The sequence below is a fragment of the Lepisosteus platostomus genome, chromosome 12 (genome assembly GCF_059453375.1).
Source record: "Lepisosteus platostomus isolate fLepPlt1 chromosome 12, fLepPlt1.hap1, whole genome shotgun sequence".
In the NCBI taxonomy this organism is placed as follows: Eukaryota; Metazoa; Chordata; class Actinopteri; order Semionotiformes; family Lepisosteidae; genus Lepisosteus; species Lepisosteus platostomus.
Genome location: NC_142622.1, coordinates 44,543,150 through 44,568,168, shown reverse-complemented (window position 1 = coordinate 44,568,168; position 25,019 = coordinate 44,543,150). Strand labels below are relative to the sequence as shown.

Below are 25,019 nucleotides of genomic sequence, written 5' to 3'. Positions count from 1 at the left end.
CCAAAGCTAATATAACAGCAAGACAGGCTAGGACAGCCATGGGCAACATTTCCTAGACTATAAACTAGGTCACTGTCTGCATGAGAGTATAAGAAGGTTACTGAGAGGTTACTGAGAGGCCACCTGGAGCGTCTGGTAGCTAGGAGTTAATTGAACCAAGGATCTCGTACAGACATTCATTGAAAGTATGGAACAAGCTGCCCAGCCATTAGTGTAGAGACACACCTGCTGTTCCAGTTGTAATGCTATATCAGTGCTTGTACACTATACTTGTAGAGTGCACTTGAGAAAAGGTGAAAACTTTGTTTTTTAGACTTGTAGACCCCTCTCCGTATTTGGAAGATATATTCATAAGAGAATATGCTGCATGACATGGAAATGCTGAATATAAAAGTAAAAATGTTAAGCATCAGCAAAAAGGCTTCAGACAGGATGTCACACTGTTAGTACAAGACCATGACACAGCGCCGATTCAAAAATAGTTGTTTTGGAACTTTTCATTTAGTTACTTTTGTCAAGGTGAGAGCAAACTATCAAACGACACCACTTGCCTGCATCGGCTTCATGGCTTCTGCCCACCTCCTTTAGCTCTTACCTCTTCAAGCAGACGTGTGACAGCATCTATGTCATTGTATGTTTTAGTCATCTGGCCCACTCTTTCAGCACATAGAACTGCAGGGAGAGAAGACAGGCTTGTTACTGCGTTACTGCACAAGCAGCACTGTGACCAGAGGGAATCCTGCTGTAACTGGAACTAAAACATTATTTTAAATAACTACTTCATCAGTCTGGACCCTACATTTCAGTCTGTTGGCCCATCACCATGTTCCATAGCCACCAACCGTAACAGATTCTTCCAAGACACCCTCCAGCACTCTGAGATCACTCCGCACACACAGCTAAACACTCACGACACTTTCTCTCTTTCATACTGAGGCATTTATTCCAGACATGATCGGTGCTTATAAAGGAGTCCCTGCTGTGGTAGAATTAATACAATTTTCCACTTAGTTCTTACTTTCTGAAACTCAACATTTTAAGATATACCCAAATAATTTCATTTTCATTAGATTTCAAACTCTTAAACACGAGAGATAAGCACTTGCAGGGAAATGAAGGCAGCACACAAGGGCCACACTCAAGTCGTCTTCTCTGAAACAAGAGCAGTATCTATTCACTAGCCTACTTAGCAGAATGGCCTCGTAATGAAACATACTGTAACTGGGACACTGATAAAGCTGAATAAGGTCAAAATACTTTAATATCCATGAAGTAAAAAAACATAGTAGCTAAAAACGACTGTTATCTACAAGTTTGACAAACCAAAAATCTAAGTACTGTCCAAGGCCTGTTTTATAGAGAATAATTTTATTCCAGCCATAATGCATAGTCAACTTGACAGAAGTATTCTTCTTTTGTATCATTTTCAAAAACATTTTAAAATAGTGCCCATTCAGGATATGAGGCAAAGAAAACAAAAGTCTCTTGTTAGATTCAAACAACTTGTAATCACTGGTGCAGTTTTCTAGCTCAGACAGAAGCAGCACCCTGGAGGAAGTGTATAATAATGCTACATCACAAGGCACGGACACTGTTGGAAACTGTATGCGAGTTGCTCGGAATCAGAAGTACAGCAAGCATGATGTTATGACTTCATACTAGATCCCCAGGAGTGAAGGTGAACTGTGCAAAAAGTGAAATTTGTAAACATCTCCCTTTGCATTTTACATGTCAATCACAGACACCTAATCTCAAGGTCAAACAGACAAGTGCTACTTAAAACACAGAGCTATTCGCCCTTGTTTGCTTACACTGTTACTTGTATCAGCTAATCCCATTGCTGGGATATAAGTGAGTATCCCATAAATCAAATGGGTAAATGTAAAATTTAAAAAGGAGAAAGACCTTGCTCACGTTTTGCCAGAAGCAAGGTGCTCTTTGTATATCAGTGATAAAACACCTGCATGCCTTCGAACAGCTTGGGTTTTCTGCTTTTTATTTCAGTCAAAAACAACGTCACATTTTCAAAACCACAAAACACAAACTGAGACAGAGGACTATAAAAAAAAAAGCATCCTAACAAATGTATACACAATATCTGATATCAATCCCCCTGAATTATAGGTTGCTGTTGCATCCAAGAACAAATGGCAACACAGTGGATCTTTATTTTTCAAGAAGCAAAACTCAGTTTTGTACCATTTTTAGCCAAGAGCATAGAACCAGACTGGGAAGAAAGAAAAACAAAACAGGAAACCTATACTGCCTAGTTACTCACCCACAATACTTTGCATTCACTATACAGCCTTTCATCCCACTGGAGCCCAGAGCTTATATCCAACAGAAAGAGACCCTCTTCAGCTACCACATAAAAGTAGGGCCCAACTGGGTGAAGGGTAGCAGCCATTACAGAAAAGTGAGACATCGCTTCACTAATTCTATGACTTTAGGACGGTCAGGTTACACCAGCGCAGGAATGTCTCCAGAGCACCAGGGTGCAGTCGGGATGTTGGTTTAACTTTTTCAAATCCGAAGAACAGACCCTCCTACAGCCCAGTGTCCCCCACCACACCGGGGCATCGGGTATGGACACTCTGGTCCAGAGCAAATAGCGCCACCTGCTGAACCACCACCAGTGCTTACAGCTGAACAGTAAGTGAACAGGCCCAGGCTTGCTAAGCTTTTGAAAGCTAATGGTACATTCCAGTACCTACAATCACACATGAGTCCTGATGGGCCAATCTCTCCTACCTTCAACAGCCCCCCATTGCTCAACTCTACCTGAAAATGCTGACTTTCAGGTTCTGCAGAAGATGGTATCTTGGTTAGCTGGACTCAGGGACTTTAACCACGATGCCCCTCATGTCTGAAACACCCTTTCCCTCAGCCTTAAAAATTCTAAAATATTAGATGCATTCAAAACATAACAGTTGTTTTGCATAGACCTCTGGGATGAATGAAAGTTCACTGTTTCCATTTACTACAAATGGGGCATGAGGGGTGCCAGAAATATTCTCCTGCAGTCCACTTTTCCCAATGTCGCCAGTAAGTAAAACACATTGCAATACACACTGTTCTCCCTCATGTTTATGGGAAATTTCTGATGCAAATGAAAATGAATGCTGTCCTATACAGGGAAGCCAAAGATCGGGAACATACCGCCTGGCTTTGCCCTTGTTTCAACTACAATTGGTTAGGCCTGAATGACTTTTAAACTTAGTTTCTTTTTAAAACCCATCTGCTTTTTTTCTGCTTCTGCCTGATATTGGATGATCAGTTTCATTTCTCTAAAGATGTACTGTACACAGAGATATACTGTACAAAGCTGTGTAAAGCTCTCTACTCAGTGGAACACGTTTGTTTACCGTTAGTACAATTCATGATTAAATTCAAAATTGGGAACTAAAAATTAAGCCGAACAATGCATCTCTTCAGGATTTTAACAAAGTACTGCCCATGTTTTACTGTAAGATTTCCAAGCCAAAATGATTGTGCAGTAAAATATTGTTGATGGAAAAATATATAAATGGGGGAAAATAGGAGACCACATGCATTACACTGAACATCAAGAGGAAGTTCAACCTGCTTTTTATGTGCCAGCCATGTGGAAACAATGTAAATCAGGCAAAATGCAAAACAGAAATTTCCATGGGCATCATGTCTCGTGGTCAGACCTCTCAGACACATGAACAGTAAGAAGACTTCTAATAACAAATCAGCACACATGCGTTTGTGGAGTATGGATTCATGGTGACCATCATAAGATCCGTAATCAACGGCAAACATTTTTCATTATCTCTATCTGCCCTGTCCAATCTGATAATGCCCTGTTGGTTTTCTGTCAGGCAGAGTGATTAACATTTCCTACAAATATGAGAGTAAAGTGGGTGTAGGTCACTGATGAGGTTTATTTAAAGACTCTACTAAACTCTTAGGTTTAGAGTTCAATCTTATTGTTAGATCGGGCGTAAAGTGTAATGTGTAGTGTAAACAGTGAACTCTTAAAATTTTAAGAGAGACATTTTGGTCGATATAAAAAAAATACAGAAAGTTATTTTTCATGACAAGTAAAAACCATTCTCTTGAAAGTGCACAAGAATGACATGGTGCCGAATATTACTTTAAAACAATACAAAGGCACAAAATGGGTTTTCTAAATCACACAAATTATTTCAGATGTCAGTGTAAAACAATGATTATCATTACGAAAACACCTGTCACCAACTGCACTAGTCCGACAGACAGATATGCTTGGTTCTTTGGAGCCTGAGTCAGATTAACACTAGCTGTTCATGCCCAGGAAACAATACACACATGACTAAACTGCACTGGATGAGTATTATTTAAATATTCAAATAATACAAATAAAAAAATGAATAAACATTTCAAAAAGCACTGAGTTCTCATTACTCAGATCATTGCCGTGTTTCTGTCTTATTCAGGCATCTGTCTGGAAACGCTTCCAAGAGCTCCAATCAATTCAACAGATTAGAGACAGATTTTCTCGTTGAGACAATGAACAGTACATTACAGGTAACCAGATGATGTAATAGAGGGGTCTGAGTGCCTCCCACATACAGCAACACAAAGCACAATGCAAGGACATCAGCCTGCACCATAAATGCTACTATTCCACTTCTTGAACTGCAAAACACAATCACAACTGAATTACTATGTACTGCAGTAAGCGTTTGTATGACAGGATTCAGCCTGCTGCGATTGCTCTCAGTCTTATTCACAGCGTAACACAATCACACGAGGCTCTGTCAGAAATGTAACTTGCCTATAGCCCCAAATCCCTTACAGCTAGAATTCAAAAGTAATTTGGTGAATCTTGTATCGCATATAGTGCAGAACATGCAGGTGAAATGCAATTCCTTTTTTAGGGCAGTATTCTGCTGCACACGTTAAAAAAATCAGATCTGTTACATTTCTTTTAGGGCCATGCAGCATTTGTTGCACAAGATCTTTTAGTTTTAAGATTTCTTCCTCCAGCTGCACAGCTGTTCCTGATAGGATCCAAATACTACTTTGCAATGCTACCTATCGTGTCAGTTCTTCTTCCCATGTTAATCCTGGTCAGGAACAAAAGTGCTCATACAGCTGGTCTCATATCTCTTTTTATTGTATATTTTAGAATTTAATTTTTGAAAACAAAATGCATCATGTTAATATGAAGCATTATCAATACTTTTTAAATTCACCAAAAAGACAAGAAAACATCGCTGAATTTCAAGGTATTTGAAACTTTATAGAAAACTTTCACAGAAAATATTTTAAATATGATATTGTTTAACATGTTAGAGTACACATATGTCATTCTTAAATAATAATATGTAACTTAATTTATTTCTGTTAGGTGTAATTCAAATAAATAAAATAAGCCAAAGATCAGAAACATACCACATGGCTCTCCCCTTGTTTTAATTACAATTGGTCAGGCCTGAACGGCTTTTAAACTTAGTTTCTTTTTAAAACCCATCTGCTTTTTTTCTGCTTCTGCCTGACATTGGATGATCAGGTTCATTTCTCTAAAGGAAAAAGGCTCCTTTAATCACTAATGAATATAATAAAATAAAACAAATAATAATCAAAAAATAAAACAAAGATATGTGATTAAATAAAATAAGCGAAAAGCCAAAATGTAATGATTAGAATAACTTCCAACCACTGAATGTAAAATGCAGCAATTAGTGTGTAATCAAACAACTTTAACTTGAAAAATACAAACAGGATTGTGGAGGACAACAACTGATACACATACAACGCTGGCAACACAGCTTATATATTATTAATGCTAAATTATGTAAGATAAAACTGGAGTGTTTGAACTTTAAAACAAAGCAAATATACCTTCCTCCAGGGAAAGCTGCTCTTCATCAAACACATCTTGTGAATTCTGCCTGTCTGCAGGCTCTGGCTCAGGTGAGCAGTTATATTCAAAGCTTTCTTCTGAAAAAGCATTTGGAGGCAAGGACATGGTCAGAAATGACTGGTTAAAACTGACTAGGGCCAGACACCCCCAAATCCAAAGCCATGCCTGGGATGTTCTGGTTCTGAAGTGCTGGTTTTATGTCTGTCCTCCTTCATCCTGCCACAACTTGTGACAGAAAACTCACCTGAGCACTCCCTGGCAGTGCCTGTAAACTGAACCACTCCACCAGACAAAAAAACAGGGGTGGCAGGAATTGAAACTATTTTTATATTTGTTCCCCCGGACGTTTAAAGCACACACTTTATAAACAATAAATGTTGCTGTACTTTCATAGTCTGAATAGCAGATTTGTTTTATTGATACCAGTTTTAATCACAGCCATCCACCACCACCCCTTTTCTTGCTGAAGTGGTATCTCCCTAAGATGCACCATGGCAACAGCAGAAGGAAAACAAAGTCCTTTATCCAGGTCTACCTGTGTAAAAGGTGAGGCCTCAGATTTCCAAAGGTAACTCAACTTGCTTTCACATCTGATAGTCATGCAAAGCAGGTGCTAATGGCCTTACAGAGGTTCAGCAGAACACAACAAACTTACAAACAACAATCAACAGGGTAGTCTGCAACACTCATCTTTGAACGTATTTAATACTACGCCTTGAAAATATTTTAGTAATAAGATGAGCATTTTGCTGTTATATTTCCATTTTATTTTTCACATTTGAATACGGAAATACCTATTGTACAGGGAGGCAAACAGCACAAAATAGCACGCCACAATCTTTTTATATGACTGACAAGTTCTTAAACCACCCCTCTGATGAACTTTTGACTTGACAAGTCACATTTCTTCTTGGGTTATTGCATGAATTTTTTTATGACATCTTATGACCTCTGATTAGAAAAGTGTTCCTTTGCTAGATAGGTGTTAGAAAGAAAATGAAACAAAGATGGTACGGTCACACTTGGGACAATAAAGGACGTCAGGGTTAAAAGAGGAAGTGACAACAAAGTGAAATGGAATATCTTTGATTCCAGCCCAACACAGGTTTAATAGCAACGCTGGCATCCACTTGTACAGCTCAGAGGCCTGGAGCAATGGGGAGAGCACCTTTCTCAAGGTAAAGCAACAATATCTGCACCGTGAACATGTGGCCACAAGCCACAGCTCTAATCACAACCTGGAGTCCTTCAGGGTACCTCTTCAATCTGGAAATCTGTATCTGATCGTGCGGCGCAAAACATGCTCACTTTCTTATCAGAGGAACAGCTTCACCGGCTTAAAGCAAGAGGAATGGGGAATTCGGAATACACAGTTCTGAATAATACACAACAGCACTGCACATTTAACCATATCCTATGAGAAAATATTAAAAAAAACTCTCAAAATATGTGATTTCAGTGGTTCAAAAGCTTTTTAAAGGCATGGCTGAAACTCCTCTTCCCACCCATCAGAATGCATTCAGCTCCTCTTGCAAGCTGAAAGTGAACGCCCAGCTGCCAGCGCTACAAAGGCTGGCAGAATAGAATGCTCTCCTGCTGCCTTGGCGATCAATATTCCCAGCACCACCCGCTGCAAAGCTCTGCACCCGAGCAGGAGGGCGTGAGCACGAGGCCATTCCGAGGAACAAGCAGCATGCAGAGCCTTCACCTCTGTGTTGCAAACACCCTGCCAGCCTGCCTGGCTGACTGCTGCTGTGTGTTATTTGCCTGATGCGTCACATCCGAAACACCTTACATTTGTATGAATTCATGCATTTGAACATTTGTACACAAGCAGCCTGCGCGAGTGTACAACGAGACTTGGAGCTTGAGCTTCTTGGTTATAAGCCCAGAGCCCTAAGCGCTACTCCACCCTTAACATACAGCCAGGTAAAATCATGTGATGTACTATTTTGTAGAGCACCGTCTACATTGTGTGGTGTGGTCTGTTGCACCGCCTCGTCGGCTGTCCTGTGCACGTCCTGAGAGAACAGTGCGAATAACAATTCTGATTTACATGTACATACAGCAATAAACTCCTCTACCTCTGTGCTCACTCAGCTCTCATTCTACTCTGTGTTTTCAGCAGCAGCTGCTGTACATCTGAACAAAGCTCTTCACCCACATTGCTTCAGTAAAACACCTAGCAGCACAAATGGGTGCAAATCTATATTTGACAGCTGCAGTCAAAGTAATTAGTAATTAGCAACCCAGGTAATGACATACTTTTTGTGTCTTCTTTCTTCTGGCTCAGTGAAAACTAATGCATTTATGAAATACTGGACCAGCTTTTAAGTGGCTAGGATAAATAACATATCCATTCAATATCCATGATTGTAGCAGACATTATAACCTTTGCAAACAGCTGTGTTTAGCATCAATATTAATGTGAAATTAAACTGGACAAATTCTCTTTCTGGCATTAGTAGTCCTGTAGAATTCTCTACGTCACCTGAGATTTAAGAGATCTTTATGTCTGTAGGTTTAAACGCTCCTAGCCTGTGTAATGAAGACAGGCCCCAAGCATCTGAAAGCAGCTGAACTGCTATTAACACTGCTGAATTTATCATACTCATTTTCAGAGAAGATACAAGACAGTAACATCCAACATTTCGTTTGTCCACTTTCTCATTATTTAACTCAATTCTATGTTTTTTTTTCTGTTGCACAAACCTGACATACACAGTTATGCAAAATACAGTATTTAATTAGCACAGCCTTTTGTAAAAAATAAACAGTTTTCGTTTCAAATCTCCATCCAGACAGGCTGTGGTTGAGCCCCAGCGCAGTAATCCAATCCTCCACACACACAATTTAGGAAGAAGAAAATATCCCACTCAAGCCCGTCTTGAAACGAGGAAATAAACCCCCTTTGTTAACTGATAAGCAGCCGGCCCTTCCCAGTCTGACCAACTCCATTCACGTCCCCAGCAGCCTGGCCTGGGAACACGCCTCCTAGCCAGCTCAGAAGCGACCCGCGGCGATGGCAGAGAGGAGACCCCCCCAGACACACACGCACACACTGCATCAGCCAGCCTCCCGCCGCGCCGGGCCGCACCAAGCACACGCTACTGCAACGCAGCGATGGCAGCCTCTCATTACCCTCCGTGCACTCCTCATAATACCAGTCAAGCTCGTAGTAGTCCGCCTCGCTAAACTTCTGCATAATCAACGCCCTTCAGAAAAGTCCCCGTTTCTGCACCACGCCGAGGTCAGGTGGAACGCTGCCAGGCCGCCCTCCTGCTGTCGGGCTGGGAAGGAGCAGGGAGCCCTCCAGGACTGGAAACTGGGCGGCCCATCGTGTCTGTGGCGGCACAGCCCAGTGAAGAACGCGAGGCGCAGAAAGAAAAAAGCCCCAGGAGCAGAGAAGGGGGGAAGAGTCTCGGACTTCCGAATCCGAAATCTCTGTTAATTCAAGCTTTGTCTGCGCTGCTGGCGTGGGGTGGGAGTGTGCTGGGCAGCCTATCTGGGAAGGCTACGTCAGGGACACACACCACCCCCCCAGCCCCCCCCCCCTCCTCCTCCCTGCTGCGCATCCCCCTCTCCATCCAGTTGCCATGGAGACTGACTCAGGCTGGTGCTGCACACCGCTCCCAATATGTTTCACTTGCAGCATCGCTGGATTCATTTTCTTTAAAGGAGGATGCTAAAGGATCTCATACAGTGGAGCTGCACATGGTCGGTACTGTATGATGTAGACTATATATACACACATTAAAAAATAGATACTACTTGCACAGACATTATAAATCTTCAGGGCATAGAGCCTTGAGACTTACTGTACATCTCTACCATTTATTAAAGTGAACCAAAACCTGCACATTCTTTAGGATGAAGGGTACAAATACAACTGTGGAAAAACAACACTGAATGAGTTTGAGCGTGGAAGCATTACTTGTTACATAAAATCTGAGTTACAAGATTAATAATATAACACATAACAATAACATGAGACATGAATCATAATCAAGTGAAAGATGAGTCAGTTTCCCTCGATAAATCACTGCTACAGCATAAAGGAATGACAGAAGATGGGTGATCCATGTCGATCGATATACAGTTCAGGCTTGTGAGGAAGGTGGCTGGGGACACTGTGAGTGAGCAAGGAGGGGAGTGGAGAGTCAGGCCTTTATTTACACAGCTCATGGATGAATCAGTCACGCACTTATTCCACTCATGCAGTGCCTCAGTATTGGGGCTAAAGGTTGCATATCATATTATTCATGACATGGAATTTTCTTAAAGCAAGAAAAATATCCAACCAGGCAAAAACAGAAACAAATTATTAGTCTGTTAACAGGTCTAGCTGTCACAGACATGATGGCCATGTACTGCATTACAATGGGCGTTGAAGCTGGAGAACAGCACTGCAAGAACAATTTCAAAGCCAAGTCAGTAACTAAAAAACTCATGAAACTAAAGGGAACGTCGCTGATAACGTCCCTTCATTGTGACAGTTTAAGGATTGCTTGGGAAAAAAAGCTACTGAGTAATTTCAAATCTTTATAACTTCCAAAATACAAAACTGTATGATGCGTGGAACTATAGAATTACCTTTCCATAGGGAAAAAATGATCTTACAAAAATGATTTTGTAACACTGTAACACCATCCCTAATTCACTTAAATGGGCACCATAGCCAGCTGGAAGCTGGAATTGTATAAACGAGGAAAACCCAGCTCACAATTTCCCGTTTAGCAGAAGCTTACAGCACAGTATAGAAGAAAGTCAGATACAGAACTCACATCGGTGCTCAATTCAGGGGTCAGCATCACACGAACCTCATTGCATTTCCAAGTTCAGATGCATTCAGATTTGAACGCTCAAGCCCAGTTTTCATTAATTATGTAGTCAAGGCCAGGTTTATTCTAAAAAGTGAAGACATGCAAATAGACTATTTACAGTGCATATGGCTGTTAGTTCAGATCATCCCCATTCAAATAATTTATCCTCTTGTAGCAAAAAGAAATATAATATTCACAGCCAAATTAACAGTTCCCATGCATCTGAAACTGAAAAGAAAATGCAACTGAAATGTACTGTTCCATGTTGCCAGCTAGGAAAGGTTTTCTATTTGTCTGGTATCTCCTCAAGACCTGGATCAAAGTGAGTTCTGCAGCTGACCCGAGGAAGAGAGAGACGTCTAAGTTAAGAACACGGTCTGGTCAAAATTGTAAGAGATTTGTGTGTCACGCTCTTTCAAACTCTTAGATCACCCAGTTCTTCCACAAATTAAAATGTCAAACTTTTGGTTTATAAAAACACTTATATTAAAAACATCATTAAAGTCAAACAAAAGTACATTATTTCTCAAATTCATTCATAATGATTTAAAAATGTCTGTAATGGTTTTTAAGATCCAATATCCTAATAAAGACCTAGAATTATGAAGAGTGAAACTGCAGAGGAGATAAGAGATTTCCCAAGGTTACTATATTTCCATTTTAACTTGGGGCACAGAGGCATCTCTCAGGAGGAAGAAGTGCAAATTAACAGAGGATAATTCACACGCGTCGTAATGCTGTCTGCCTACTTGAGAACCCTTTGCTTGTCGGTTTCATTTAGGTTGATCTGATTTAGCACAATAATTTTGCTACTTGTATACCTATGCTCTTAGAATTTGCCATACAGATGTCATCAAACCAACAGATAATACAGTATGTTAAGACAGTTTCAAATGTTTTATACAAAAGTGCTTAAATAGTTCCATCCATTTTCCGAAGCATCCTCAGGGAAAAAAAAGTTTGTTGACATTTTTATAAATGGTCACACCATTGCCCTGTCTTACATTTTAATCTATGATCAATCCCAAATACTCCCAAATCCCAAATCACTGGAAACCTCTACCTTCTGACCATTTACTAACATGGACTGGAATATTTTCAAAACATTTAACCCAATAGAGAACTCATCTCCACTCAATACAATGCTTTAGAATAGGCAAATATAGGCAATTCTTACAGTTCCTTAATAAGCTCACAAAGGCTGTCATGAGCATAGTTTTCTTAAATATCTGTTTTCTCTTACAATCATTAGTGTACTACATGTACAGCAAAGAAGACGAGATGTACCCCTGCCGTGATCCAACAGAAGTCCAATGTACATTAGATAACCATTTCCCCACTTGGAACTGTTACTTACATAAGTCTAAAACCCATCTCAGCTGTCATTTACACTGAAATACTTTGAGAATTTCTGTAACAGTAAGAGCACGGAGACAAGTTAAAAGCAAAGACAAAACTCAACTAATACAATTATAACAAATGATTTTTTTTCTTGGTCAAGATATTGACTAAGCATGTTTAACGAGGTCCCTAGACACAAACAGCAGGAGATCAGTAAGGTACCGTGTCTTTTATAAAATGTCGCTTCACTGTTCTCCCCAGAGAATCCCTCACAGGGAGAGAAGCAAGAGTCGCTGGCCAGTAGCACAGGGGTTTCTTTCACAGAGAAGGGATGATGCGTCATTGTATGCCGTTACAAGTGTGAGGAGAAAACACACCTCAGAAAGGAAAATTAAAGTAACGGTTTACAAAAGTATAATAAAAAAAAATAGCTTTAAAACGGTGTTGGAAATCCACAGGAGCATCATGTCCTGATCTCAGCAACAAGCTGAGAGGTTTCATCAGAGGACATACATCCCACCACAAACAGCTCAAAACCATAGTGTGAGGCTCTTGAACAGGTAACCATTGTAAAAGAACGCCTTTGTTCAACTGATGAAGAAAACACTACTTTCTCCATCTCAACTGCTGTGTATGGGCTGCCGGTCCATAATGGCTTCTACACATCACCCAAGAGGGGCTTCGTTTCAGTGTATGAATCGTGTCACTGAGTATGTAAAACTTCCTGAAATCCTTTGAGGTGAAAAGTGCGACACTTCTTGCATTGACAGGTATTAACATTATAACTGCAGGGTTAAAGAAAGGATTATATTAATCAGCACCATCAGGGTTATTCAAACAGCATGCAGAGATTTGTCGGCTGGGGGAAAATGATTAACAGACTTCACATTGTCAACATTTCCAGTGTGACAGCCCACAGGACTTTGATAAGATTTCCTTCTACTCCATTTGCAATTTTGAAAAGAGGGTGGGATCTAAAACATTGTTGCCATTGGAACACAAATGTTGTAGCAACCATCCTTCAGCCATTGTTCGCAAAAAAACACAGGCCTTCACCAGGCAACCAAAGAATTTAATCTTTTGATTCCTGAAATAGATCAGGACTCTTCTAACTTCTGTGCAGGGCACGTACTGGTCCCCCTGCTCATTTTTTTCCACAATTATTATAACTTTTACTATCTGCTTTTTTTATCTGGAGTTCAAGCTTGCATAAGGAAGAATTTAAACAAGCGTTTTGTTAAAAGGGAGGTAAAGAGTCCAACAATAGCTTGTTTTCATTGATCTGTACATGACACATAAAACTAATGTATTGTAAAAATTGAGAGTTTGTTGTAATTAGCTGTGTAACGGAAAACGTCCTATATAATCCATTTCATCTATCTGCATAAAGAAATCCCCAGTACCAACAGAGGAGAGAGGGTTACAAAAAATTACAGCAGCCTGGGACCCTGTGTGCTCATCCTTAACCCGAATGGTTGTTGCTAACCTTTTGTTCCTCATCAATTAAAATGGACTGCTTATAGCTGCAACAAATTCAAAATGTTTTATAGAAGGGGTGCTGATATGTTGTTGAACAGACATGACGGACAGCAGGTATGTTCACCGGGCTGATGAACACTCGCCGTCAGCGGGGCAGCGTGTCTGCTGGTCAAGCCACACGCCTGCAGTGTGTTCGCCCCAGCAGGAGGCATCCAAACCACTGCACAGGACCGAACAAGACGGCACAGTCTGGCCCCAGTCCTCCCGAGACCCTCCAACAACTGCACTAGCACCGTCACCAAGGTGGCAGAGGGCGCTTTTAACATGCTTCTTCACACAATACAGTACCCTTGAAAAAAATCCCAGTCGGAAGTATTAATAACCACGCAGAGAGGAAGGGAGGCCACCGGATAAACAATGAACACAAGTGTCTCACCGAGCAGCAGAGATCTTTCTCACTCTCGTTTCGTTACAAAGGGCCTTGATCTTGGCACAAGGACAGAAACCTTCGATATCTGTGTTTATAGCTTACTATCGATTTATGCATCCAAACGCGTGCCATTTCCACAAGAAGTATCGCACACGTTCTGAATGGTGAGGCATTCACTCGCACCAAAAACATGGTAAAACATTTTATGTAGTATATATATATAAAAAAACAACAAAAACTGAGAATTTTAGTTGACACCATTCCAGATCCTAAAAATAATAAACCATATTGACACAAAACCCTCAAAATCAGAGGTTTATTTTACTTACAATCGCACAATATTGATAACACATTCCAAAGACATGGCCGAGAACTTTGGCAACCCTACTTCAGATCCCGACTCCAAAGAAAAAGTGAAACCCAGGATCTAATAACTGGCTGAAAACACAATGTACTGGATTTCTCTCTGAAACCACTTGGCAGAACAGAGTCTGAGAAGGAAAAGAGTGAACTTACGGAAATACTTTAACGTCTCCTCTATTTGTTCAGTGGTGAGGTCGATATTGGCGTCGGGGGAAATGAGGGGGGTATGGAGCCAGTCGTCGTGGTCATACCCGTATATGGTATCAGCTCTTAACTTGTAGTGGGGCAGCTGCTCTTCCAGTAGACTGATGATTTCGACTTCTGGAAGATCCGTACTATTACACACATCTGCAGGGACAAGCACAGGGCACAAAAGATTCGTTATGATTACAGACAAAGAAAGAAAATAAAACTGTTCCACCAAGTTCTTGTGAGAGTGGGCACACCAACACTACAGTGAAAGAATGACATGGTTAGAAGACCCTATTACCAGGAAATGCATCGCTTTGGAGGATTGGATTCTACACAAGGAAACGTGACACTAAACACAGAGATTTCAGTAACTGCATCAGTTCATTCAGTTTCGGCAGTAACAGAACACGAGGAACAGGAAAACAAAAATTAAACGTCTTCCATCCACCCATCATCAGAAACCTGCTCATTCTTGGGAAGGGTTATGGCCACTTGGAGCCTATCCTGGAAGCACAGACAAGACAGGACACTAGACTATCACGGGGCGCGCGCACACAGACGAGGAAAATTCAGAAAAGCCAACTATCCTAACCAGCATGCCCCTGGAGGGCAGGAGGAACCCAGAGCAGCTGGAGAACACGGGGGGTGTTCTGGATCGAACCCAGGACCAAAGAGATGTGAGGCACCAGCACTAACCTCCATTTTGCAAGGCAGGACTACACCCTGGACAGGACAGGAAGCCGGGAGCCTTTCACTGCTCATCTGAACCCTACCCTTCTTATTCAAACAAGAAATCACTCATCATACAATGACGGAAACTTCTCTCTCTAAAGCTAGTTATTTACACATAGAGCAGCACTTCAGCTAAATAATAACCCTGAAGGCTCAATGTAAATCTATTACATTTAACCACATAAGTTCATTAATACAAGAAATTCCAGCAATTCAAGTGAGAAACTGAGAAACTTCTACTAGACTCTCAGAAAAGTGTGCTTCAATAGAATATGTGATATTGGTGTTGAAAATACATAGAAGAGATTAATTTTACATACGCTTCTTTATACACAGGTCATGAAGCACGTGTGTGACAGAATATTAAAAACCAAAGAAGGGAAGGAAAGAAATGTGAGGCACAGCCACTGAGAATATTTCAATACAGGAGATTAAAATTAGTCACAGAAAACCTTGTTCATTAACAGAATCTAGTTCACATTTTGTTCACATACGCTGCGCAGAAGTGCAATGCCCTCTACAATGCATTCTGGGTACTAGAAACTGCCCTCTTTGCTGGATGATCCTGAGACCACTTTTGGTAATACAAAAACTGCTTCGTGCACTTGTTCACATTGCTGTAACAGAATAACGCCAATTTTGCTAAATTAAAAAACACAGGATGAAATGAAAAATTAGATCTATTCAATGAAAAAAATGCCACAGTCTACAATTACATCTTATAATAGTACAGTATTCAGGAGCACGTAAGTCTTTCATTAGCATTTACTGATCGTATTGTATGTAATCTTAGTATGTAGTATGTAGTTTACTAATGCTAATATGCGGCCACAAGACAAAGCAAGTCTTATGTCCTTGTGTGGTACGAACTCAGTTAAGAAGTCAAAAAGGATGTGGAAATCCAGTGTCTGCTCAGTTAAGATGTAACCTGACATTAAAGCCCACAATGAATAAAGCACTGATCCACTTGCCGGTCACAGGTTAGAGATCCATTAATTTATGCTGAAGTTCCCTTGCCCTGAAAGCTAGGAGCTAACAGCTGCCATAAAGTACTGTACTGGGTCAGCTAGTTTCATTAGGTAGGGCCTCCAGTTCCCATTTAATCCAGGAGTGACAGGAATACAAAGTCCCTTTCACAGAAAAATGTGAAAAAATACCAGGAAACATTCTTTCAGTTTCATATTTATATTATGATTCTGAGATGCCAGAGATAAATGAAAACATAAATATTTTCCTGCCCTCCTTGTGTGTAGGCTTATCCTGTGATAAAGCTGTGGGCACGCACAGGGCATGACAGGACCCACTCCCTACATTTGACACGTGAAAAGCAGGACTACAAACATCGGGAAGAAAAGTAAAAACCAAGTTGTCATGGAGACAAGGAGAAACGGCTGTACCCTTGGCAACTGCAGGCAACAGCCCCAAACAGATTCTAAATTGCATTTTTCCCCTCTCATCAGATCATTTTACATTTTTTATTATGATGTGTTGCATTTCCAAAACACTGAGATTTGGGTTTATTTTCCATAAAAATGAAAATCCCAGAATCTAAAATGAGACGGAAAAACTCATAAACCGCATCTGGATTTGCCAAAGGGTAGGTTACTGATTAATAAATGAATATCTGAAAGTCAGGAGCCTCCAGCATGGCCTGGCCAGTCACTCCGCTCCGACAATGGTTTCTCAGGTCAGGCTTGCAGCCAGACGCACAGCTGCTGAGGAGGGATCATCTGAAAAGCAGCGTGTGCAGCGAACGGGCTCAGGCTGGCGCTGTGGGCAGCTGGGTTTATAAAAGCACTTGGCCTGAATCAGGCCTCCAATGCCTTCTGTCCTTAAAGCTGCAGGTGCACTGTAAGCCCACGGATCACAGCACTTCTGAAATGTGTCAATTTAAACAACGAAATCCTGGAATTCTAGCTTGAGTTTCACTGAACACTTTCGTATGCTCCTGCTGTTTTTATCCCCATCTTCTCTGTAGGTGAGACAGGGCCACATCTTGAGAACAAATCCTGAATAAAATACTGTCACTACCCATACTTTAAACTGTCCGTGTTGGTTATTGGCTATTTTGGGATTTTACTGTAGGTATTTACTTCTGACCTGCCTTATAAAGGTCCTATCATAATGTCCCTCATTACTTTTTTACTCCAGCGTCGTTTCTCAAACTTAAAGTCTCAAACACCGGCATACTAACAGGCTCTCTAAAAACTTTCTTTTTAGTACTGAGACAATTCATTCCTAGAACAAACGTTATTTGATAACCATCTCCAAACTTTCAAGAAACCAACTGTTCTACATAACTGAAAGAAAACAAAAAAGCAAAACAGTTTATTAGTGTTTAGGTTTGTGCTTCAAACACTAAAGCACACTTCCATTCCTCCAAGTCACTCCGTTGGCTTGCGTTTTAACTCCTAAACAGCGTTATTTCCCTTTTTTAGGTACTGTTTCTTTAACAACACACTGAATTGCATTCATTCTGGGAGTAAAGCAAATGTCATTTGTATGACCTTCCAGTAAAAAGAAAAACAGAGAACCGAATGAAAATGTTTGTCAACCCTCTTACAACTCAATCAGTAAACTACAGTCCAAACAGCAAAACCATCTACTGAACCCACTGTACTCACTCATGGTGCTGAAGCCCCCTTTTCCAGCCTTGTCTTTCCAGGAGTTACATTTTCCAGTGTTAGCAAAGGGCAGACAGCACAGGGACAGTGAGGCAACTCTGTCCTGCAATGTCTGGGAGCAGCCAGGATCACATGGGCTGTGAGTGTCCCGACTAAACATAGCTTCATTAATGTCACGCCAGTAACCAGCACAGCTAACAAACCCAGTCTGCACTCCAAACGCACAGAGAGAAGTGCGGCACAAACTAAAATCTCACACACTTTTATTTAGATGCTTGCTGTATAGTATGACTGATGGATTCACTGCACATAAAGGGTTTAAACTGATATTCTGAAACGCTATTTCAATAGAAGTGACTGTCACTGGAGATATCTAGAGACTACAGTAATGGGCTGGCTCTAAACAGAAAGAAAAAAGTTCAAACTTGTAGTGTGATCTCTGGTAGTTTTAGTGTGTAAAAAGGTGATCGGCTGCTTATTAGCAAAGAAGAGGAAAACGCTGGTTTCAGTCTGACTGGTTTTGCCAATTCTTCACTGGCTAGGAGGGAAAAGGAATGGCATTAGTGCTGCTGTGTACCTAATCCATCTTGTCCCAGTTAAAGGGAGATGTAATGGATTCTTAATCATCTTAATCACAGATGCTCATTCACTAAATATTGTCTGCCTGTTACCACCTGTAGTATGCCTGTAGTATTCAATCTGAAAAAGTATAAAAATGAAAAACAAGTTATTTAGATTTGATATGCTGCCATCTGTACTTGACTCCTATCAGTAATTCCCCTTCTATACCCAAGATATGTTACACAAAAAAACAAGTAGGGGGAAATCCAAGAGATATCTCCTATTATTGCAGCATGGATATGACTCAACCTTCCCTTCCTGTCCTGCCAGGGAAAAACTGACCCATACAGAAAGTGCAGAACATGAGCAAATTCTGGTCAATCCATTCGAATGCCTAGGCTAAGTGACAAAGAGCGCAGAGTCATTCAGGAGACCACTGATGTTGCTGCAGGGGTACTATAGCAACACCAACCAGCTAGATAGTGCTGAACTGGCAATCGGTGAAACAGCAAAAAGCTTAGATGAAAGCCTAGGCAAGGCTTGCTTTGGTAGATACAAACAAGAAGACAACTAAGAAGCACGTGCGTGCTGGAAAAAGCATTTGGAAAAGAAAAAAAACATAAGGAAACAGGAACAGATTCCACATCTAATCTAATTTTAGAAACACTACATGAAACTGCTGGTAAAATAAAAAAAAAAACATTTTTTAAAGTTTTATCAAAAGCGGAACGTAAATGTTTAAACAATGAGAAATATTTTTCTTACCCGAGAAAAATTGATAAATTTTTTAACTAAGCAAATACACCTCTGTCTGGTAAGATATGACATTAAAATCCCAAGTACTGAGCCTTGCTTTGGTAGCTTTGGTTTTCACCACATTGATTGATCAGATTCAATTTAATTCCATCAAATAATCAATCTCCTATCTGGTGGCAAAAAAATCACAGCTGAAGTCTCCACTGGAAGTGAAAGTGACGCATATTGAAAATTCTGTTGTGTCTGTTCCACTAATATGCAGAGACCAGCGTCTCAGAGCTGGGACTGTGAAATAACATCATAGTTTTACCTACATCTATGTCTCCCCTGCTTCACTGGACTGACACAGCCAGCATCCAAGAGCCATGCTGTTATTCATGAGGTTATAGCTGGTCATACTGTATGTGCCATCTCACCTTATCTTTATTTCTCCGGATTTGCAGTCTGTCTGTTCAACACCTTACTCATAGTGCAAAGATGAGAACTTGCCGTTATCTTTAACAGGTGTGTGTGGTTTGGGTTGCTTGTTCCATTGCATTTTGGTTTTAGTCTTTTGACCTGTGCCTATTTTCACCAGCAGACCGTTCTGTCATACAGCCCTTAGCCTACATGTTTCTGCAAATTCAACAGATGCAACGTTACTGAAGTCTGGGGATTAGAAACTAGTCATTGATGCAACCTGTTACACATCTGCACTTCTTACAGATAATGAGATTCTCAAGTTGTACCAAAACACTATAAAGTCTCGAGAAACTTTATGCTCATCTTTTACAAAAGGTCCCTTACACTCCTACCACACAAAGTCATATTTATGCATGCTGAACCCCATCCTTCAGCAGCAGCATGTGTTGTTTACAATGAGCATTTTCTTTTTCATCTTGAATACAGCAATCATCTTCGGCCTTTTTAGGAACACAAAGACATGCAGCATCTGTGGGCATCATAGCAAGAAAGTCAAAGGCCAGAGCTGTGGGCTGATTCAAAGGGCAGTCTTGTGTACCTAGAGGAGCCGAAGGGGAGAAACACAAACACAGCTCATTTCTAGCTTTAGCTAAAAGGCTGTAGGTTTTTCAACCTACAGTCCTCACATGAATTTCTGAAAAAGAACTTCAAATATACGAAACTGATTTTAATCACTTCTTAACAACACGCTAAATAATGTACAGTATGCTTTCAAATGTTAATCATAAAAACCGCGAGTAGGAGCAGCCAAATCACCATGTGCATAAGTTTAACATTTTTCCATTTTATACATAACTATTTTGTAAATGTAGGAATAAAAGACATTTTCAAATGCTACAAAAACAGCAAGTAATCACATGCTTGTTCAGAGGTTAAATTCCCTCTTGAGATCTACAAAATTCTGAAAGACTGTTAAAAAGCAATAAAATACTGAAAAACGTAATAAGAAGCAGATTGATTTTTCTGGCACCTTGCAACAAACAAACAAAATGCTCACAATAAACTGTTTATAGGAACATTTTCAAAACCTTTTCAACGAAAGCATTTTGCCTGTGATCAGAATCCTTATGTAATAGGGTCTGAAGCCACAAAGCTGTGTAACTCAAGGTTACGTCCATCTAAAAATGACAGAACTTTAACAGACACTTCAAGGTACAGCAGAGACACTATAGTCTTTTGTGTTCCTAAAACAGCTGTTTTTTAAAAAGGTAAAGCTTACCTGAAACTGTCAAGCAATTTTCAGCTGTTTGTTTTTTGACAGCTGTTGTACATGTTGCCACAGAGGACAAAGTCTGACACAATGTTCATTAAATGAATTGTGTGTCAAGCTCATGGTGTGGCAGGGATTAATATTTAACACCGCATGTAAAAACCATATAGAAATACAATTAACAAGCTTCTAGAAATATGTTCAACCAATTTCATATCTTGCTCAGGTTTGTGTATAGCTTTTATATTAACCTGCTGATAGCGTATCTGAAAAAAAAAAATGTAACACTATTCCTTAAAGCTCAGTTACGTATATCTATGTGGTATCTTTTATTGAGTACTGACAAATACATGTTGTTAAAATACTAATATTCTGCACTGTTCCAAAGTGAGTGGAAAGATGAGCTTTTTAATAGAGACAAAATAGATCTAAAACAAACTTAACATACTGTACAATACAAGTGATCTCTACTCACCCCCCCCCACCAAAACAATGAGGGTTATTTAAAAGGGTGGGACGTGTAATTTGGAAAAGTGTACTTAAAAAGATTATACTGACAAGCTCTCTAGCATCTTACAGCACAGATCCCTTTGACTTCAATGCCCAGAACTTTGAAAAGTCTATGTAAAACAGACCTTCTTAGATTACTTCTTTGTGTAGAAATTCCAAAGAGTGTAGAAATCGAAGAGACATCAGAAAGATGACAGGGTAGCAGCAAAGATCACTCTGAACTCCTGACTTAATTCCTTATGTTGGTGCCATTTATGGGCTTCAAAGTTTTAGGGCATCTGTGTAGCAGAAATCCTGGATGCACCCAAAAGCTTGTAGTCATGTACTCACTATCTGCTATGATTTTAAATTCTGTACCTTATTCTACAATTTACTGACAAAAACTAGAGAGAATGCAACTATAGTTTACATCGGAGTAACACACAGAAACTTGTGTGGTGAGACCAAGGCAAAATGACTAACCTTTGTAATGAATAACAATACAGGAAATCTCATTTTTCTATTGATTAAAACTTGAAGAAAGACTATCGGGGAAAAAAATTACATTTATTGGATAACTACAGCTGGTACGTACCTACAATACAGTATGCATACAGTTTAACTGTACTGTACGTGATGTTTGATTTCACAGCCACAAGGTGGTGTAATATCTCCATATTGACACTGTTGCTCATGAACAGGATTAGGGACATCATGAAGGTGAAACACCAAGCAGACACTACATGAAAAGATGTGAGTCATTCAATAAGGACGGTGTGAAAATCAGAATTAATTTCCAAAGTCATCCGGATTGCAAGAATCCAGGAAAATCAGGCTAGTGCACCAGATATATCCCACAGAAATTCTCTCATAATCAAAACAGCTTGCAGCACGACTTGACTGAGCACCGAGCGGACAGCTCTCAGAGAAAGGGCCAATCAACTGAACGAAAAGCCTTTCCTTCCTCTAAGGCAAAGGCTGAACACAAGCGGACAAATGAATCACTTTGCTTATGGCTGCACACATCCTGACCACGCTGAGCATTTAAAAACTGTTCTTTCTCCCTCCATTTAAAAAAACAATCTGAATGCAAGATGATTATAGTGATGTAATATTTCTAAAGAAGATTCATATTTAGTTTTAAACCATCAAAACTGCAGCCAGCCAAAAAAAAAAAAAGAAGCAGCCCTTGGCTGAATTCACCCTGCAGGGGGCAGCACTGGCTCGATCCAGCTCTCCTCACAGACCTTGAATAACCTTGAGCTCACTGCTGCAGAAATATGAGGAAGAGCCAGACGGAGACGAACATCCATCTCTGCATTTCACCAGCAGATGTGAACATGGTGTCTTGATCCCCTGGAATTGAACACTGACACAGCCTGGACTGAGAACAGTGCTACGGCCTGGCCTTTCAGCTCTCCCGAGATACTTCTCGTCAGCCTTGGGTCCAGTCTGTGCCTCTTCCGATGCCGCACACTGCTCCTCACGCTGCATCTAACAGGCCTGAACCCGCGGCAGTCGCCGATGGCTTCTGGGGTTTCACTGAAACTGGATTTCTAACACAGAGGGTTGCCAATTTCTGCTTTCATTTACAATCCTCCCATCTCCCCCTGAAGAGCTGCGGGCACTGTGGGCAGCCGGTCGCTGCCTTTCTGCACCCCTCCGCCATCCCACCCCGCTTCCAGAGAAGATAACCCCTCAGTCTGCATGGGGGTCCCCTGCCTCCTCTCCCTGCGGCCCCTGGCACTGACTCCCAGCCCCACGACATGCTGACCTCCCTACAATCGCCCCTAGGTCATCGGGAGTCAATCCTCGTGACGCGAGAGCTGGCTCATTTCGCGACGGCCTGCTGCTCGGCCCTCGGCCCTCGACCCTCGACCCTCGGCCCTCGACCCTCGGCCCTCGACCCTGCACAGGAAGAGTACGCACCAGTGATGGTCCCGGCATCGCGGTACTCCCGGTCGTCTGGGGCGCTATCCGGTACGGCTGCCTCGCTTACATAGTGCTCCTCCTGGGTGCCCGATCCACAGGCTGGCGCTGGGCGGGGGCTGGGCTCTGCAGGGCTCCGGGCGGCGGGCGCGGTGCTGTGGTGCACAGCCGTGGAGTCCAGCTTGGCAGCTTTCACAGGGAGGCACCCAGGGCCATGAGCGGGGCCAGAGGGCGGAGGGGTGGCCCCGGCTGTCCGGCGCTGCCAACGTCCTGCTGCGATCTGCACACGGAGAGGGACACAAGGGTGACTCGAGCCCGCTGGCAGTACGAGCGCGAATAAGCCTTTCGCAGACCACACACACATGGGGCATGGCCGAGACGCGAGCACGCTGTCAGCGCCTCATGGTTGCGTGCCGCACATGTGGAAAACGGGCAAACAAGCACCGCTTATTTGAATCTGCATCTGGGTAAACGGCCGAGGGCGCGGCTTGGGCTGGAAGTCACCTGCAGGACATTCCGCTGCAGACCGATAGCGCCCGGCCAGACGCAGACCGCCGTCGCGGGTCTCTGGAACGCACACCGTTTCGAAGTCCTAGCACATACAGGCTGCACGGCTCAGAGCAGTTATAGATAGAAAAAAAAAGTGTCATTGAAGAAGATTAATGTTAGTGTGTATCTTTACGACGGCACTTTCAAACCTGATGTGCTTGATAATGACAACGTAAGACTGAGAAACCACATGGTGTTTGTATTAGGATATAAATATCAATTACCTCAAGGTTACAAGAGAGAAACCTTTTTGTGCATATTAAGACAAACCTACCAGCCTTGGATTAATTCTTGCTGTGGCAAAGCTAATTAATGTTTATACCCATAAATCACTGCAATGGCCTCTCTTAAAACCCACCTAACTGGGAAGGGTGTAGCTCCTTAAAGAGTACTGGATAGTACTAAGTGATCATTCCAGATGAAAATGAAGAGAGCAAGATTGCTACAGATTACTCCATCTAACTGGAGAAGGCACACAAAGCGATTGATGCCAGAGGATTGCTTTTCAGGATAGGACAGAACAACAAATAAGTATTTACTCTGAAACATGTGTACAGTCCTTCATAAAAGTAATTGTTCCAAATGCCAAAATGTTACACTTTTGGCTTATCAATAAAAACAAATTATTCAGATTAATGTTTCTATTAATTATGGAATTATCTTGAAATTTAGGCCAGCTGTATGCTAATGTAGAAAAACCTGACTCAAGGTTATGTCCACACAAACTCAAAAGTCTACCCTTTAACAGAACTGACAGTAAAATGATTCAGTATTTTCTTTTGATCATGTTATATTTTGATTCCCGGTTTAATTCAGCACCACAAATCAAAATGCTTAATTCTGTACAGTAACACAGCCAGCAAAGATAACTGAATTATTTCCACAGAGGCTTTGTCAACAACAGATATGAAACACGTGGACAGATCCGATGATTATATAATCCCATGCAGTACGAGGGTCTAGTTTATTTCATTCAGAAACCGGAGGAGGAGAGATCATTTTACTCGTACTGTCTGTTGCATGGGCAGTGACGTGACGCACAAGCTGGAGATTGTGTGTGAATATAAATAAGGTTCATACGTGCAGGAACTCATGTCACATGCAGCAGAGGCATGGACCCCTCTCAGTGGACGTCTCCATGCTGATGAAGAAACACAAACTAGAATATTATGTATTGGATTAAATCTCTTTAACACACACTGCC

At 41.3% G+C, this 25,019-nt stretch overlaps 1 protein-coding gene across 14 annotated transcripts in view; it reads right to left on the bottom strand.

Annotated features, from left to right (window-relative positions):
• The window catches only part of LOC148651624 (trafficking kinesin-binding protein 1-like), a 42,713-nt gene extending 19,169 nt beyond the window's left edge, over positions 1 to 23,544 (bottom strand). For 7 of the 14 annotated variants that reach the window (XM_088602199.1, XM_088602201.1, XM_088602200.1 and 4 more), the window contains exons 1-3: positions 17,860 to 18,034; positions 14,465 to 14,659; positions 596 to 672 (exon numbers count right to left, since the gene is read on the bottom strand). In XM_088602199.1, coding sequence (XP_088458325.1) covers positions 596 to 672; positions 14,465 to 14,659; positions 17,860 to 18,019 — 432 coding nt within the window. In that variant the 5' untranslated portion in view covers positions 18,020 to 18,034. Of the gene's footprint in view, positions 1 to 595; positions 673 to 5,853; positions 6,154 to 9,016; positions 9,342 to 14,464; positions 14,660 to 17,859; positions 18,035 to 19,592; positions 19,917 to 20,857; positions 20,924 to 23,266 lie in introns of those variants that run through there. The other 7 variants (XM_088602207.1, XM_088602208.1, XM_088602211.1 and 4 more) reach the window with 6 other exon arrangements.
• Positions 23,545 to 25,019: the final 1,475 nt, after the last annotated feature.